Genomic DNA, 15,459 nt, shown 5'->3' with positions numbered 1-15,459 from the left:
TCCAAAAATCCAAAAATTAAAAAAAAAGACAGCAATTGTCCGCATTGGAACCCGGTACCTCTTGATCTGTAGTCGAATGCTCTACCAATGATCCACGACCTCACTGTTTATACGGTTTCTCGGACATTATGACAAATCACGGTAACAATTAGACAAAGTGAAGTATTAAATATAAAAATGTATTAATAATACGTATTATCTTAATACTCCCGAGGAAGACAAATCCAAAGACACAAAAATTATAATAAATATATTTACTAAAAACACTAATATTTTCTTTCCACACCTTTTCTGAACTGATGCATACATAACTTAAAAGATTTAACAACGAACTCCATACTATCTGTGTGCGCATGCGTGCAGAATAATAAAAATTCACTCCCAATCGCGTCTAAAGAAGTATAACTTCAAAAATATATTAATTAATACCATTGTTGCTCTGCTTTAAAAGAAAATATTCAAACACCAAAAATATTACAATACTTTATAACGTTTACAACTTTAATACAATGACAACTATAAACGTCAAATACATCTGTTCTATAATCTGTCGCCTTTATATGTAAACAGCAAGCTATACAATCTTTACACTTTATAAGTACCACACGGAGGGATAGTTTTCTATCAACAAAGTTGTCATTTGTTACTTAATGTTCATTATTACTTAGATTTTAGATTAATAATATCATCCTTCATATTTTCTGTAGACTGAATATATTCATCATTAACTACATCTTCTGTAATTTCAGTATTTTGCAAAATCCTATTTTTTAATATAATCCATTTATCAGAAAATCCACGAGTTCTTCTCTAATTGCAGTTGCAGATAATATGGTAGGATAATTTTTTTTTAATTTTTCAGTAAAAAATGATCTAAATACCGTTAAAGGTATACAATTTTTTATTGAATCAAAACTTCTAGGATGTAGAGTGCTTATATAATCATAAAACGATTTGTCTTGATCAAATCGTTTTTCGATACTTCCAATAATTCGGTCAAAAATGTGCGTTTCTCCATTTTTTTATTCTGCAGAGTACATGTCATATTAGATGTTTGAAGGAAGTTGGAAATCCATAAATATACTTGTATGTATGAAAATAACTATTATCTGTAGCAAGAATGTATGTATATAAGTAGAGTCTTATTCGTTTACTTAAACTGTATTTTACAATTTAAAAAAAAAATTAAGTTAAATGTTTTTGAAATTAAAAAAATATTTTTTTTGTTACATCTAAATTTTTTCTGAAAAAAACCTATTTGACCGGCCTCAAGCGGCCGCGGCCTCTCGGTGATTGCACCGATTCATTTATATGGCCAGCACGCCACTGTGTCATTGGTATATTCGGGCATTGTATAGTAATATTATATTTATTTAATTTTACATTAAACTATCTCAAATATTAATATTCTGGTAAATATGTGTATAAATATTGATGTTTATATACTCCATCTAATTTACTTACCGTTGCACGTCATCCGCGTCATAGCCCGTGACGTCACATGATACCAACACGAAATATTTAGGCGGTAGGTGTGTCCTTTTTTAGAATCGCTTTGCCGAGTACACTGGCATTACAGCCACTAGACATATTTTATTATATACGCGTAGAAATAATATTTAAAGATTTCTATTAATCGTGACTTAAAGAAATACACAATAATATGTTTCATTTAATTTGTATAAACGGATTATAAAGCGTTTTATGAAGCACATTTGTTCGGAATACACTGTAACTATAATCGAACGAAGGTGATATTTTGGCATAAGTTGGTAACATTTATTTGACAGTTGCGGTGATGACACTTCATATTTGTTTATATTCTTTACTATAAGTATTTGATTTATTATATTTACTGTTTTTATTATTTACTTTAACGTAAGATTATAACTTAATTCTTGTTTTCTATTTCTAAAGTTTTTATTTATTTACATTGAATATTAATTTGTTTTGCTTCCACTTCCGCAAAAATTGTGTGATGTATTTGATTTAAAATGAATTCAAGATTTTTTTGTAATTGGGCAACAATGTCAACTTAGATCTCTAACGTAGATAATGACGTGCAACGGTAAGTAAATTAGACGGACTTTATAAATATAAATATTCTGACAACTGTCAGTGTCAAATTAAAATGTCATGTAATGATTTGCGACATTCTTAAAATCCTATATGACGTCAAAATTAATTACGCACGAAAAAAAGGGGTCTTGGACGGAGTATATATAGAATATTAACTATGTTAGATACTTAAAATACAGGGTGTTTCATTAATAATTGTCCATATAGTAACTGCAGAAACCTTAGCACAAAATACGAAGATTTAACCTAAAACACTTAAATAGAATGTGGTTCCATACTGAGTTACAGGGTGTTTTATCTTAAATATTAAAAATTATTTTGGCTCAGCATTTTAAAACTATTCGACGTATCCTTTTAATAATTGGCAGAAAGTGCGACTACTAGACGCACTACTAAATTATGATAAGCAAACGTTTCTAGCTGCTACCAGAGGCGTACGATAGGGGATGGTGAGTGGTTGATCCTTCTCAAATTCTACGCCACTGGAGGAATTACTATTTTAGTACCATTTTTAGATTCTCCAATACTTTCTACGTAAATAATATACTCTTCATTGGTAACGATAAAGTCATTAGTTTTCGAGATATTTGAAGTAAAATATGAAACGGCACAGTTATTTTGATTAATTTGTGATAAGATTCATATGATTAAAATTTAAAAATTATTTGTACCCAGTACTTTCAAACTATTTGGCGTATATCTATCATACTTGGCAGAAAGTGTAGGTAGTGTACACCCTACTAAATTAAGATAAATAAACGTTTCTAGCTACTACCAGAGACGTACGACAGGGGATAGTGGCTGGTTGACCCTTCCCAAATTCTACGCCACTGACAAAATTGCTATTTTAGTGTAATTTTTTGATTTTGCCATACTTTTTATAAAAATAATATACTCTTCATTTGTAACGATAAACTGATTAATTTTCGAGATATTTGAAAATAAATATGAAGTGGCACAATACATTAATCAAAATAACCGTGTCGTTTCATTTTTAACTTCAAAGATCTCGAAAACTAATGACTTTATCGTTACGAATGAAGAGTATATTATTTTTATATAAAGTATTGGAGAATCCAAAAATTGAACTAAAATAGCAATTTCGCCAGTGGCGTAGAATTTGGAAAGGGTAAACCATTCACTTTCACCCGTCGTACGCCTCTGGTAATAGCCACAAACGTTTTTTTTAACATAATTTAGTAGTTTGTACAGTACCTATACTTCCTGCCAAGTATTAAAAGGATACGTCGAATAGTTTTAAGATTCTGAGCAAAAATAATTTTTGAATTTTAAGATAAAACACCCTGTAACTCAGTAAGGAACAACATTTTATTTAAGTGTTTTAGGTTAAATCTTCGTATTTTGTGCTAAGGTTTCTCCAGTTATCATATGGACAATTATTAATGAAACACCCTGTATTTCTTTATTAATACAAATTCCTTTTAGAGTGCTGAAAGAAAACTGGAGGGCGGCCAAACTGTGGACTACAGTGACAGCGAGCAGTCAGATTCCGAGAGTTCCTCTGATGACGACAACATGGATGGACCGTGCAGAATTGCCGACTCGTCTGATGAAGAAGATGAGCAACCGTGTCGCATCAGAAAACACGACTATCAGAACGTCAGTCAACTAGAGTGGGACAATTCCACTATGTAAAGTCAAAAAATGTAGAGGATTGTTCATTTGCGGATGAATTTTTCAGATAATGTCATATAAGTAAATGTTTATATTCTAATCATCATCTCTTGAGATCATTTGATTGTAGAAATGCGTATAACTTTGTGGATGAAGTACAAAAATAGTTATAGTACAAATACATAAGAAACAGTGTCTGTTCGCGTAGGTTTTAACCTTTTTACTTTCAGAGCTGTTGACAAAAAATGACAAGTGTAATATTTAGAAATGAAATCTCATAGGAATTGGTTAGGATTTAGTTCATGGAACAAATTTAGTTTTTTTACTGTGTACAGTAACAGAGTCATTATCAAAGTTTACATTCAATTTCTATTGTCAAATGATCGAAGAGGAACCCAATTTTAAAGTTATTTCCTTTAATTGCATTTTCCAATATGAAAATAAAATACCTCATCCGCATTTGTTCATCAAGAAAGTGAAAATGAAGGTGCGAAGCGTTATTAAAACGCATGAAGTGCCATATAGTGCACTAAAGACGCCGTACAAACCACAAGCAAACGTTTGCCTAAAATAAACAATAAACAGCTTCGAATATTGTACTAAAAACTGGAAAATAACTTTTAAAAACACATTATTGTCACTTGTACATAGTACCCAAATCTTTAAAAATGTTCGATACTTTCTATGTCTTCAAAAAGATTAAGTAGATAAATAAAAATACTGTAGTGGTTATTCTAATAACTAAAAATGTTCCAAAAATTACCGCAACGAAATACTTCTTCTTAAAGTGCCGTGCATTTTTGCGTAGGCGTCCACCGTATATTGTCGTGTCGCAAGGGGAGCACGCAAAATAGAATTCTATTTTGCTGACGTCACAAAACGAATTTCACAATGCGAGAATCGACTGTTGCTAGGCAACGTGACGTCACTAAAATGGAATTCTATTTTGACGTCACAAAACGAATTTCACAATGCGAGAATAGACGGTTGCTAGGCAACGTGACGTCACTAAAATAGAATTATATTTTGCGTGCTCCCACTACAGGATTAAATATCCTGTTTTTATCAGCATTGCGAAGCATTTCGTAGCTGTGGATTCCTGTCCATTGACGAATATTACGCAGCGGCAGCCGTGACATATTTTTACGTCTTAGACCTCTCTTACCCTGTATCTTTCCTTCGAATACCAGTTACTGAAAAGTGTAGCGTTCTCCTCGTAATATTTGTCCTAAGTATATGTAGTCTTTTTACTTTTTACATAATCAAAAAGTTATCTATCCTGGGAGCTCGCTCACAGACTTCAAGTTTGTTAATGGAGCTGGCCTTTAACGTCCATGTTTCCATTCCGTACAAGAAAAGAGGCCAAACATAACACTTGCATTGAGAGATATAAGTTGAAATTTTATTAACATAGGGATTTTATTTTAAGTACGTACTGATCTTTCTATCCAGAGGTGCCGTGTGAGATTTTATAAATCCCCCACTTAGAAACTGAAATTCCCTCAAATTGAAGCTCAAATCCTCAAAATTTAAATTTTTGTCGCATTTTAATAAATTAGTAGTCAAATGAAGAGAACAGTAAACCAAAATTACACTGCTTATCAACGAGGGCCCTGGAAATAATTTATAGTTCCTATCGTCTTCGATTATATGGGAGTATAATATACAGTTCTATGTACATTCGCAAATTTAATTTAACATGACCCCTTAAAATCATCCATAATTTTCCGCCCCCAAAAAATCCCACTACAATTTCTGCTTAGAAAAATTTCCCTAGACGCTTTCAAATTACCCCAAAATTGTGAAAAAATACACCAATCTGGCAACCCTGTTTCTATCTACTTTTTGATACACCACCGAACCCGAACAGCTGTTTGCTGTTCGGCACTGTTCGGTCATCGGCGGTGGCCGACGACGGGTATTTACTTTTACGGTTATCTACCCATCCTGTACCATGTTCCCAACAATCTCTCGCACTCACTCCAACTTGTACTATTTGTACATAAGGTTCTCTTTGTTACTTCAAACTATATTACTTCAAACTTTGTTACTCAAATGTTATTACTCTTTTAACGTTTAAGAAATAAATATCTTATAACGGTGATGGATACATCACACCGAATTTACGTAAATATTTATGGGCATAGTTATCCCTGAGAGTTATCTTAACTTTAACTCAAACGTTAAAGATAACTTCGGTCATCCATCACAGGGCTGAATATCCGAAAATCACTCTCGAAAATGTTATGCAAAATATCGCTTCAAAGAGACAATTACAGAACAATTGCGTTCCAAAAAGATAGTTTCTTACAAACATCGAGCTCCAAAAAGACAGTTACTCGAAAATCTCATTCCAAAAAGGTATATCTTACATTAGTAAGAAGTCACACAGGATCATGTCGTTCCAAAAAAAGAGAGAATATAGGCCCACAAAGATTTTGGATTATCCGGTGTTTATTGATTTTAAATACACTTTAATGCATATTTTACAGTTGAATCCGGGAATCTTTACCCGTGCGTCATCATTTAAAGCATACGAAATAAGTCGATGATAAGTCGGAAATTGAAATTTACTAAACGCAACAGCAAGTCACTTACTGTCACTTGCTGTTGCGTTTAGTAAATTTCAATTTCCGACTTATCATCGACTTGTTTCTTATGCTTTAAATGATGACGCACGGGCAAAGATTCCCGGACTCAACTGTACTTGCATCTTTTAGATAAGAAAGTTATTGAACTTTATCAAAGTTGGTTTTACCTATATAGTGCCTAAAACTAGGCAACGAATTCGCCACGGTTTTCCATAAACGTTGACATTGACAGCTGACATTTGTAGACGTGGAGATAACGTATTTTTTCGCCGAATCACGATCTAGAATGTTGTATTGGCGCCTTAACCCTTTCACTGCTAACTTTTGAAATAAGACATGCCAAGAAGCGGCATTTCTTACTGACAATGAGCATGTGTCGCGGATCCTTGCCACACGCACTGTCTGAAGACTGCCTGGCACGCATCCGTGTCATGCGCAGCGAAAGTGTTAAAAAGAAACGTGTTAGTTAAAAGTACCACTATCCAGTTGTTCGTATACATACTATTTCTATTTGCGTAAATGCTATGCTTGAATGCCTACTGGTTTGCTTGGGTTGTGTACGGCGTTTGATATCAATAAATTAATCGTCCATATTTGTTAGAGATATATATACAGGTTGTTGTATATGTATATCCATACACCCTTTTTAGCTAGTAATACATATTTGATGACGCTGTTTACACCCTTTCCTGCTTGTATTTTCGCCTATCTTTTAGGTTAACGGCAGCCAGTTTTTTATTAGTAAGTTTGTTATATTTTAAAATTTGTTTATCAGTCAAGTAACCGAATATTGTTCCACTTAAACCAGGATACTCAAAATGCAGCTAATCTCTAACAGTATTAAAACAATTAGTATTTTTTACAGATATGAAACTCTAAAATATAATGAAATAGCAACATGTATTGTTTAAAAAAGTCTTTTTTACGAAAGATAATTATGTGTCATTTTTATTTGAGTGTGATCTCTGAATGGCGACACCCTCACAGTTGGCACGACTGCAGGCCAAACGGGAGGTAAAATGTTTATGTTTATTTGATGTGGATTCGTATATCTGCATAAACATGGTGAGTGATGTCTGCAGACTTCTGTCTGTAGAAAACGTGTGACGGCTGTCAAAATCTAGTGACGGATGTGACGTAACGACTGTCATGATCACAGGAGATATGTCACGTGAAAGCTGTCATTGAACATAGTATCGCCAAGTTCCTAAGTGGATTAACTTAGATAAAAATGATAAATAAAAATATAATATTATTAGAATACTCACGTCTAGACATCGAGATCAATATCAGCCTATTTTTGCATGCGTCTGGCTACGCTCGGTGAAATGGTAAACTTGGTAGACCAAATTATATATAAATCATGCTACAGCTGTCAAAGTCACGTAAAAGGTGTAACGCAATTGCTTTCAAAATTACCTGACAACTGTCATTTAATAGCGTTTACTGAAAACCATATTGATAAAAAATATAAGTTCTAAACAAAAGTTTATGAAATAAATAAAGTAAAAATGTATTTTTATAAACATTCAGCAGATCAGTGATTACTTCTAGATCAAAGCTTTGGGGGTTTGAGGCATCTCATAAAAAATTAAAGGCAGCTTGCTACTGAACAGCTTCAAGTATTATTTAATTGAAATTATTAAGAAGTATTATAATTGTTATTCTATAATAGAAATATTTATATAAATAAAAGGTTATAAAGAGGAATAATCGTTCAGTTACTTGTCAAATTCATTGTTGCCGACAAGGACATTTTTTTGACATGTTTTTAATGTGTGAAAGTATTCGACTTGATGTTTTGATAAACAAAATGTTTACTATATTAATTATTGTCCATCCTACCCTTTTTACTATTAATCAGTATTTGTTTTGAAGCCTAATCAAAGGCCTATCGGCAAAAACTGTATATTATCTTCTGGCAAGTTTGTTGAGTTAAAATTTTAACTTATTTCTTATTATACTTAACATTTAATCTTTTACCTTTTATTAGTTTTTTAATCGTATTTTAAACTAACGAAGTATTGTTTTTATATAATGATTATGTATGCGCTTTTTTGTACTTACTTCTTATTTTAGGTTTTAAGATTTTTTTAGTTTCTCCTATTGCACCTTTACTGTTAACAACCTCGATCATATCAATTTTTTAATAATGTGCAATCAATCATGACTGGTTTATTTTGTGTTTCGAATATCGTCACAAATGCCGAGTTGCATTGCCGAGCAATAGAATAGCAAGCGAATGCTTGAAGACCAACTCGAATTTTGAACATTTAATTTTAATTTTGGAGGAATATGTCTCATTACAACTAATACAGGAACACTGCCCTACATACAATTAAATATGTGAAATTATGTTTTGTAATATAGAAATTGGTGCGTAAAATAATTTAAGTTTACATTTAGCTTAAATGAGTTCATTCAGTTACGCTTACTTTAAAAAAGCTCGTTTAATTCAAATTTGTGAATATTAATAATCCTATCTCACACTGGACGTTATTGAGATCTGTTTCTGGGTATACTATGTTCAGTTCTAACTGTGTTTAGTAACGAAATCGATGCAGTATGCGCAGTCGCATGTCCTAATTCGTTTTAGCTACACATGGACTAAACACGCTAAACTTTCAGATATTTTGGATTACTTGGAAATAAAAAGCTTTGTATGTGAGTTCATCACTACAAACAACCTGAAAGAAAATTATTTCCGAAAAAAGGAGAAAATAGTGCACTGGATGTTAAAAATGGTAAGATTAATGAGCTTACGACATATTCATTGTTGTGTATTGTTGATATATGTAAAGTGGACTTTGCATATAGTAATGAGTGAGTCTACATGCACGGAACCCTTAGTTCCGTGTATACATGTTCACTCATTACTATAGAGATCGATATGATATAATATATACACTCCTGGCCAAAAAAATCGGGATACCTTAAAAATGGGTAATTTTTTATGTCTCGAATCTCCTAAACCTGTTGTCCGATTTTAGTGATTTTTTTAGTATATTATAGCCTTATTCTTTAAGAATCTCGATGTAGTAATATTGTTGCTAAACATGTATATGTCATTATATACCGGGTGTGACAATAATACTGCGTTTTTTCTCAAAGTGCGGAACATCCCGTGGAATATTTTAGTATTTAAAAAATATTGAAACTAAGACTCTATTGTAGCTTTAGGCTTTCTTAAAATCATGTTTTTTGACTCATTCACTTATGTTGGATAATAAAAAAGTTAGGTACTTTAACAATTAGCCATGTTCTTCATCAATACAGGGTGTTTCTAAATAAGTGCGGCAAACTTTAAGGGTTAATTCTACATGAAAAAATAATGACAGTTTGCTTTATAAACATATGTCCGCAAATGCTTCGTTTTCGAAATACGGGATGTTGAATTTTTTCTTACAAATTGACGATTTATTTATTGCTCTAAAACCGGTTGAGTTATGCAAATGAAATTTGGTAGGTTTTATGAGGTAGTTATTTTACATTGTTTGACATACAATTAAAAATTTTATTTTCACCATTGGCGTGCATACAGGGTATATTACCGGGTTTTATGACCCGTATGCACGCCAATGGTGAATTTAAAATACATAATTGTACGTCAAAAAATGCGCAATAACCACCTCTTAAAACCCACCAAATTTCATTTGCATATCTCAACCGGTTTTAGAGCAATAAATAAATCGTCAGTGTATAAGGAAAAATTCAACATCCCCTATCTCGGAAACGAAGCATTTGCAGACATATGTTCGTAAATCAAACGGTCATTATTTTTTCATGCAGAATTACCTCTTAAAGTTTGTAGTGCTTAGTTAGAAACACCCTGTATTGATGAAGAACATGGCTAGTTGTCAAAGTACCTAACTTTTTCATTATCCAACATAAGTGAATGAGTCACGAAGCAGAATGTTAAGAAAGGCTAAGGCTACAATTGAGTTTTAATTTCAATATTTTTTAAATGCTAAAATATTCCACAGGGTGTTCCGAACTTTGAGGAAAAAACACAGTATTATTGTTACACCCGGTCTATAATGACATTTACATGTTTAGAAACAATATTACTACATCGAGATTCTTAAAGAATAAGGCTATAACATACTAAAAAAATCAATAAAATCTGACAACAGGTTTAGGAGATTCGAGACATCAAAAATGACCCATTTTTAAGGTGTCCCGATTTTTTTGGCCAGGAGTGTATTATAATATAGCTCCCCGTACGTGACAAGCTTAAGTCTCTTAATTCCTCGTTACTACCCTCACTGCCACTTTATACTTCTATGCCGAGATGCCACTTCTAAACCTTCGATGGGGATAATATGGTGTTTGTGTGGGTGGGAAATGGTGTAAAGATTCTTCACAGCTGGAAGCAGCCTTGGTGGAAGAAATGGCCGTTGTGTTATTGCGATTAAGGAGAGGTATCCTTGTTAAAGATACCCGTTTACCGTCATCTCTTTTGTTAAGAAAATCTGGACGTTTTCCTGATCAACAACTTCTCAGATAATTCTTGGTATATAAAAAGCATGACAAGAGACGTACTGGAAATGAGAATGTTAAAAGAAATATTAACAAACTGTCAACAGGCATCATGTTGCACGCATCTAGCACATCACGTATTAGTAAAAAATGAATGATCAGTGCCAACAAAAATCTCTAAATCTCCTTGTGTGTGATTATCTACTGTATCAGATAGGGGTATCATTAAAATAATTCGAATATCCAATTTTCTTCCTAAGGTATACAAAAGATTAACAGCATTTAAAAGATTTCGAATAAATAAATAAATAATATACCTAACTAATAAATAATTAAATAATAATATTTATTATACCGCTAGTGGGGCTTTGGGTTTATAATTAACGGGCCTGCGGTATATAAATAAATATATAACCTTAATTTTTTCAATTTATTATTTAATAATGATTTTCTGGTTAGAATAATAAAAATGACGCGGTTGTGATGTGGTTGCGGCAGTTTTGGTTTGTGACGATATTTGAAATTGTAAAAGTAAATTTTCTACAACTTTTCTACTTAGATTTGGTGTTTCTCTTTCTCTCGCACAACATATTTCTCTTTTGGTTCGGAAGTAGTAGTCTAAAAAAAATGTATATATAAGGTTTTGCAGCTAAAATAATATTTTTTTGTAAGTAGATAATGGTACTTAAAATAAAATAAAAGTATACAAGATAAAAATAAAACGGTTATTTTTATTTTTTCTAAAATGATTTGGCAATATTATATACATTAGTAGATTAAACAAGAGAAAGATTATATCATATGATGCAATATTTAGTGTAAAATTCTGTTCAATAGATCGTATGATTTGTTTGTAAGAGTGTCGCAGTTTAGGAATTAGTAGCTGTGATGTCAAAAATAAGAAAAACTATTTAGGTTAGAACAATCCAGCACTACTTTATCTATGCTTTTATTTGATATTTTCTAAGGCGTTTTACAAGTTTTTTCTCTCGAGCTCGAGGTCGCAGGTTATATCTACAAATCCTATAAAATGTTGAAGAGTAGGAATATAGTAGAGGAGATATTGTAACAGGGTGTTTAAAATTGTTTCATACGTTTCTTAATACGATGTTCACGTGTTACTAGGCATTCAGTATATTTGTAAATAACTGTAGATAGATTATTTTTGATAAATTTTGTATTCGATTTTATAAATTGTTGAAGCGCTTCTTCTTCATTACGTTTTGTTTGCATATTTTATGAAAAGACCTAACGCAAGTCGCGTAGATTTAGTGATGACCGGATCGGATTTGTTTCGATCAGTGAGTCGGAACCGTTACGTGTTTGAAACGGACCTGAGTACAAAAACTGTTCTAGACAGGTTGGAGCTATAATATGTCGATCCACTGAGCAGTACCACTAATTTATTGCTGTTGCAACGAATCTTCGATTTAATAACAATTAACGAATCCAAAACTTAAAATTATAAGCAAACTCATGATTTGCGATTTATGATCTATAAGTGTAATACAGTGATGGCCGCGCTAATAACCGGCAAAATAACGCAAAAGATGGAAAACATAATACATTGTGAAGTAAAAAGAGATGAAACTAGTAGAGGTGAAAATTATCGATATAAACGTATAAATTAACATTACATTACATAGTTTCCCACCTTTAGACGTATAGGAGGAGTGTGACAACTGTCACTGTGACAGGAGAATTTTATAAAATACTCCTGTCACAGACGTCTAAAGGTGGGGAACTACATATGTAATGTTAATTTATACGTATATATCGATAATCTACACCTCTACTAGTTTCATCTCTTTTTCTTTCACAATAGTTTTCATAGATTTCCATCTTTTGCCTTATTTTGCCGGTTATTATCGCGCTCATCACTGTATAAAATCTATATTCTAAGATCTACAATTCTGATAATTACGTACCTATATGAATTAGAATTCACACGCAAGCTCCTCAAGTAAACTACCAAATGTTACTTGAATGAATTCTAGAATCTATTAAGTGATTGAGTGACTGATTCGGTTACACTGCAACGAATCTTCGATCCAGTGATTCGGATATTCAAAAAGAGTTAAACGATCCGAGCCTCAAAATTGTAAGCAGATCTTTCTTTGATGTGCTACCTATAAGTAATAAATAAGAATAATTAATTATGTGAATTAAAATTTAAATTCGAGCTTTGTGATCTAATTGAACAATTAAAACATGCATTTGGGATACACTCTAAGAATTTTATGATTCATTGAACCAACTCACTGATTCGGATTCGCCGGAACGAATCTTAAGAGGATTCGAGCTGGTCATCACTGCGTAGAATGATGTCAGTAGCAATAAAAATTTGTAAAACGTCCCCAACTAATCTACTTCAGATGAAATGACACTATTTTTGACAAAATACGTAACAACAAGAAACTGTTACATTCCAATAATCGTAATGATATTTATTTGTATGTGAAAGTTTATATCTTATTGATAAATGGCTTTTTTGGTGTGTTAAAAAACAGAATCAAATAATTCGAATGTCTTTAGGTGTTGAAAACCACAATAATTATGTAATACATGAATGTATAATAAATAATAACAAAATATTTGTTTTTTTTTCTTTTTCCAATCATTATTCCTTGTTACTTAGGTTGTGCTTAGGTTGGTTAGTAGAACGTCCCAGGGACGGCTAAAGTCTGATTTTAAGGCTTACACATACAAATATACCTGGGTCAAAAAATCAAAGCTAATAAAGAGAATCAAACAATTGAAGTACAGAGAAGAATCCGATTGGCGTGGGCAGCGTTTGAAAAGTTAAGATGGATAGTAAAAAGCATAAAGATACAGCAGTACCTAAAAACCCGTGTATTTGACCACATCCTTCCTGTTCTGACGTATGGTTCAGAAACATGGACATTAACAAAGGCCAACATAAACAAAATAGAAATAACTGAGAAAATGGAAAGATCCATGTTGGGAATAAAACTACAAGACAGAAAATTAAACAAATGGATAAGAGAGAAAACAAAAGTAGAAAATGTAACTGAACATATAACAGGGTTAAAATGGAGATTTGCGGGCCACAATGCGAGACAGGAAGATAAAAGATGGAATGCTGAAATATAAAACTGGAGACCGTGGACAGGAAGAAGAGGAAGACCTCAGATGCGATGGAAGGACGAAATTGTAAAAGCTGCAGGAACTAACTGGAAAAGCGCAGCCAAGGATAGACGGAAATGGAAAGATTTGGGGAAGGCCTATGTCCAAAGTTGGATAGAAACGGGCTAAAGAAGAAGAAGATACATACAATGATGAGCGTGCTAGTAACTGGCAAAATGACGCAAAAGATGGAAAACAGTACCTTGTGAAATAAAAAGAGGTTAAACTGGTAAAGGTGGGAAATTATCGGTATAACCTATAAATTGTGAGACCCAAATTGGTGCAGGTCATATTTTTTAAATAGGTAATGCAAGTCTAGCTTTTGTAACCTTGATATACAGTGATGAGCGCGTTAATAACCAGCAAAATAACGCAAAGTTGGAAAGCATAATACATTGTGAGGTAAAAAGAGATAAAACTAGTAGAGGTGGAAATTATCAACATAAACGTATAAATTAACATTACATAGTTTCCCACCTTTAGACGTATCGGAGGAGTATGACAACTGTCACAGTAGAGTTTTATAAAATACTCCTGTCACAGACGTCCAAAGGTGGAAACTATGTACCCCTCCTCTACCTGTACCACTTCTACTAGTTTCATCTCTTTTTATTTTACAATGTATTATGTTTTCCATCTTTTGCGTTATATTGCCGGTTATTAGCGCGCTCATCACTGTATAGACCACATGTCGTCAAGAAAATCGGAAAAAGCGGTGTAAGTATTTACAGTAATATTAATACTGTAATACAGTAAAAAATTAAAAACCACTTTTCGTTTTAAGGGGTCTCTATATCAAGATTATAAAGCAAGACTTACATCATTTCAAAAATATGCCTTACACCACTTTGGTTTTAACACCCTGAAATTTATATTACATTACGATATTTCCCACCTTTAGACATTAGCTCTAGTTGACTTCAGTCATAATATTGACGTATGACATTTAGTAAAATATTTTAGTTGAGTTATTTTTATTATTAGTTTGATTTATAATTAAAATGGCTACTGTTCAATCTTTTTTTTTTACTAGCATCTGTCTTAATTTATTCAATCATTTGTTCTAACATGGAAAATTCAAATAAAATATTTTTAGACGTCAAACCTATAATTATGGCTAAATTAAACTAGTTCTTCTAATGTATAAAGGTGGGAAATATCGTAATGTAATGTAAACTTATAGGTGTATAGCGATAATTTCCCAACTCTACTAATTTCATCTCTTTTTATTTTACAATATATCATCATGTTTTCCATCTTTTGCCTTACTTTGCCGGTTATTAGCGCGTTCATCACTGTATTATTTTATGGGTTCTGTTCTAACGGTAGTAGAATTTAAATGGTCATACATTAAGCTTAATTCACACTGCTGTCAAGTTGGTCATTATATCCTAATAAGATCAAGTCTGATTTCCTTTTAAAGTCCTTAAAACGAGACCCTAAGAAGAAGCATGTCCCTAAACTCCTGAAAAATAAATGAATTCCAACAAGACTTAAAAGAAAACCTTTCTTTACATCAGGTAGAAAG

At 32.4% G+C, this 15,459-nt stretch overlaps 1 protein-coding gene across 3 annotated transcripts in view; it reads left to right on the top strand.

The window, feature by feature from the left end:
* The window catches only part of LOC126881894 (calsyntenin-1), a 673,839-nt gene extending 660,461 nt beyond the window's left edge, over positions 1 to 13,378 (top strand). For all 3 annotated transcript variants that reach the window (XM_050646547.1, XM_050646545.1, XM_050646546.1), the window contains one exon: positions 3,526 to 13,378. In XM_050646547.1, coding sequence (XP_050502504.1) covers positions 3,526 to 3,735 — 210 coding nt within the window. In that variant the 3' untranslated portion in view covers positions 3,736 to 13,378. The remainder of the gene's footprint in view (positions 1 to 3,525) is intronic.
* The last annotated feature ends 2,081 nt before the right edge of the window (positions 13,379 to 15,459 follow it).

The sequence above is a fragment of the Diabrotica virgifera genome, chromosome 3, assembly GCF_917563875.1.
Source record: "Diabrotica virgifera virgifera chromosome 3, PGI_DIABVI_V3a".
Classification (NCBI taxonomy): Eukaryota; Metazoa; Arthropoda; class Insecta; order Coleoptera; family Chrysomelidae; genus Diabrotica; species Diabrotica virgifera.
The sequence above is the reverse complement of the archived record's forward strand: the minus strand, read 5'-3'. Positions and strand labels throughout refer to the sequence as shown.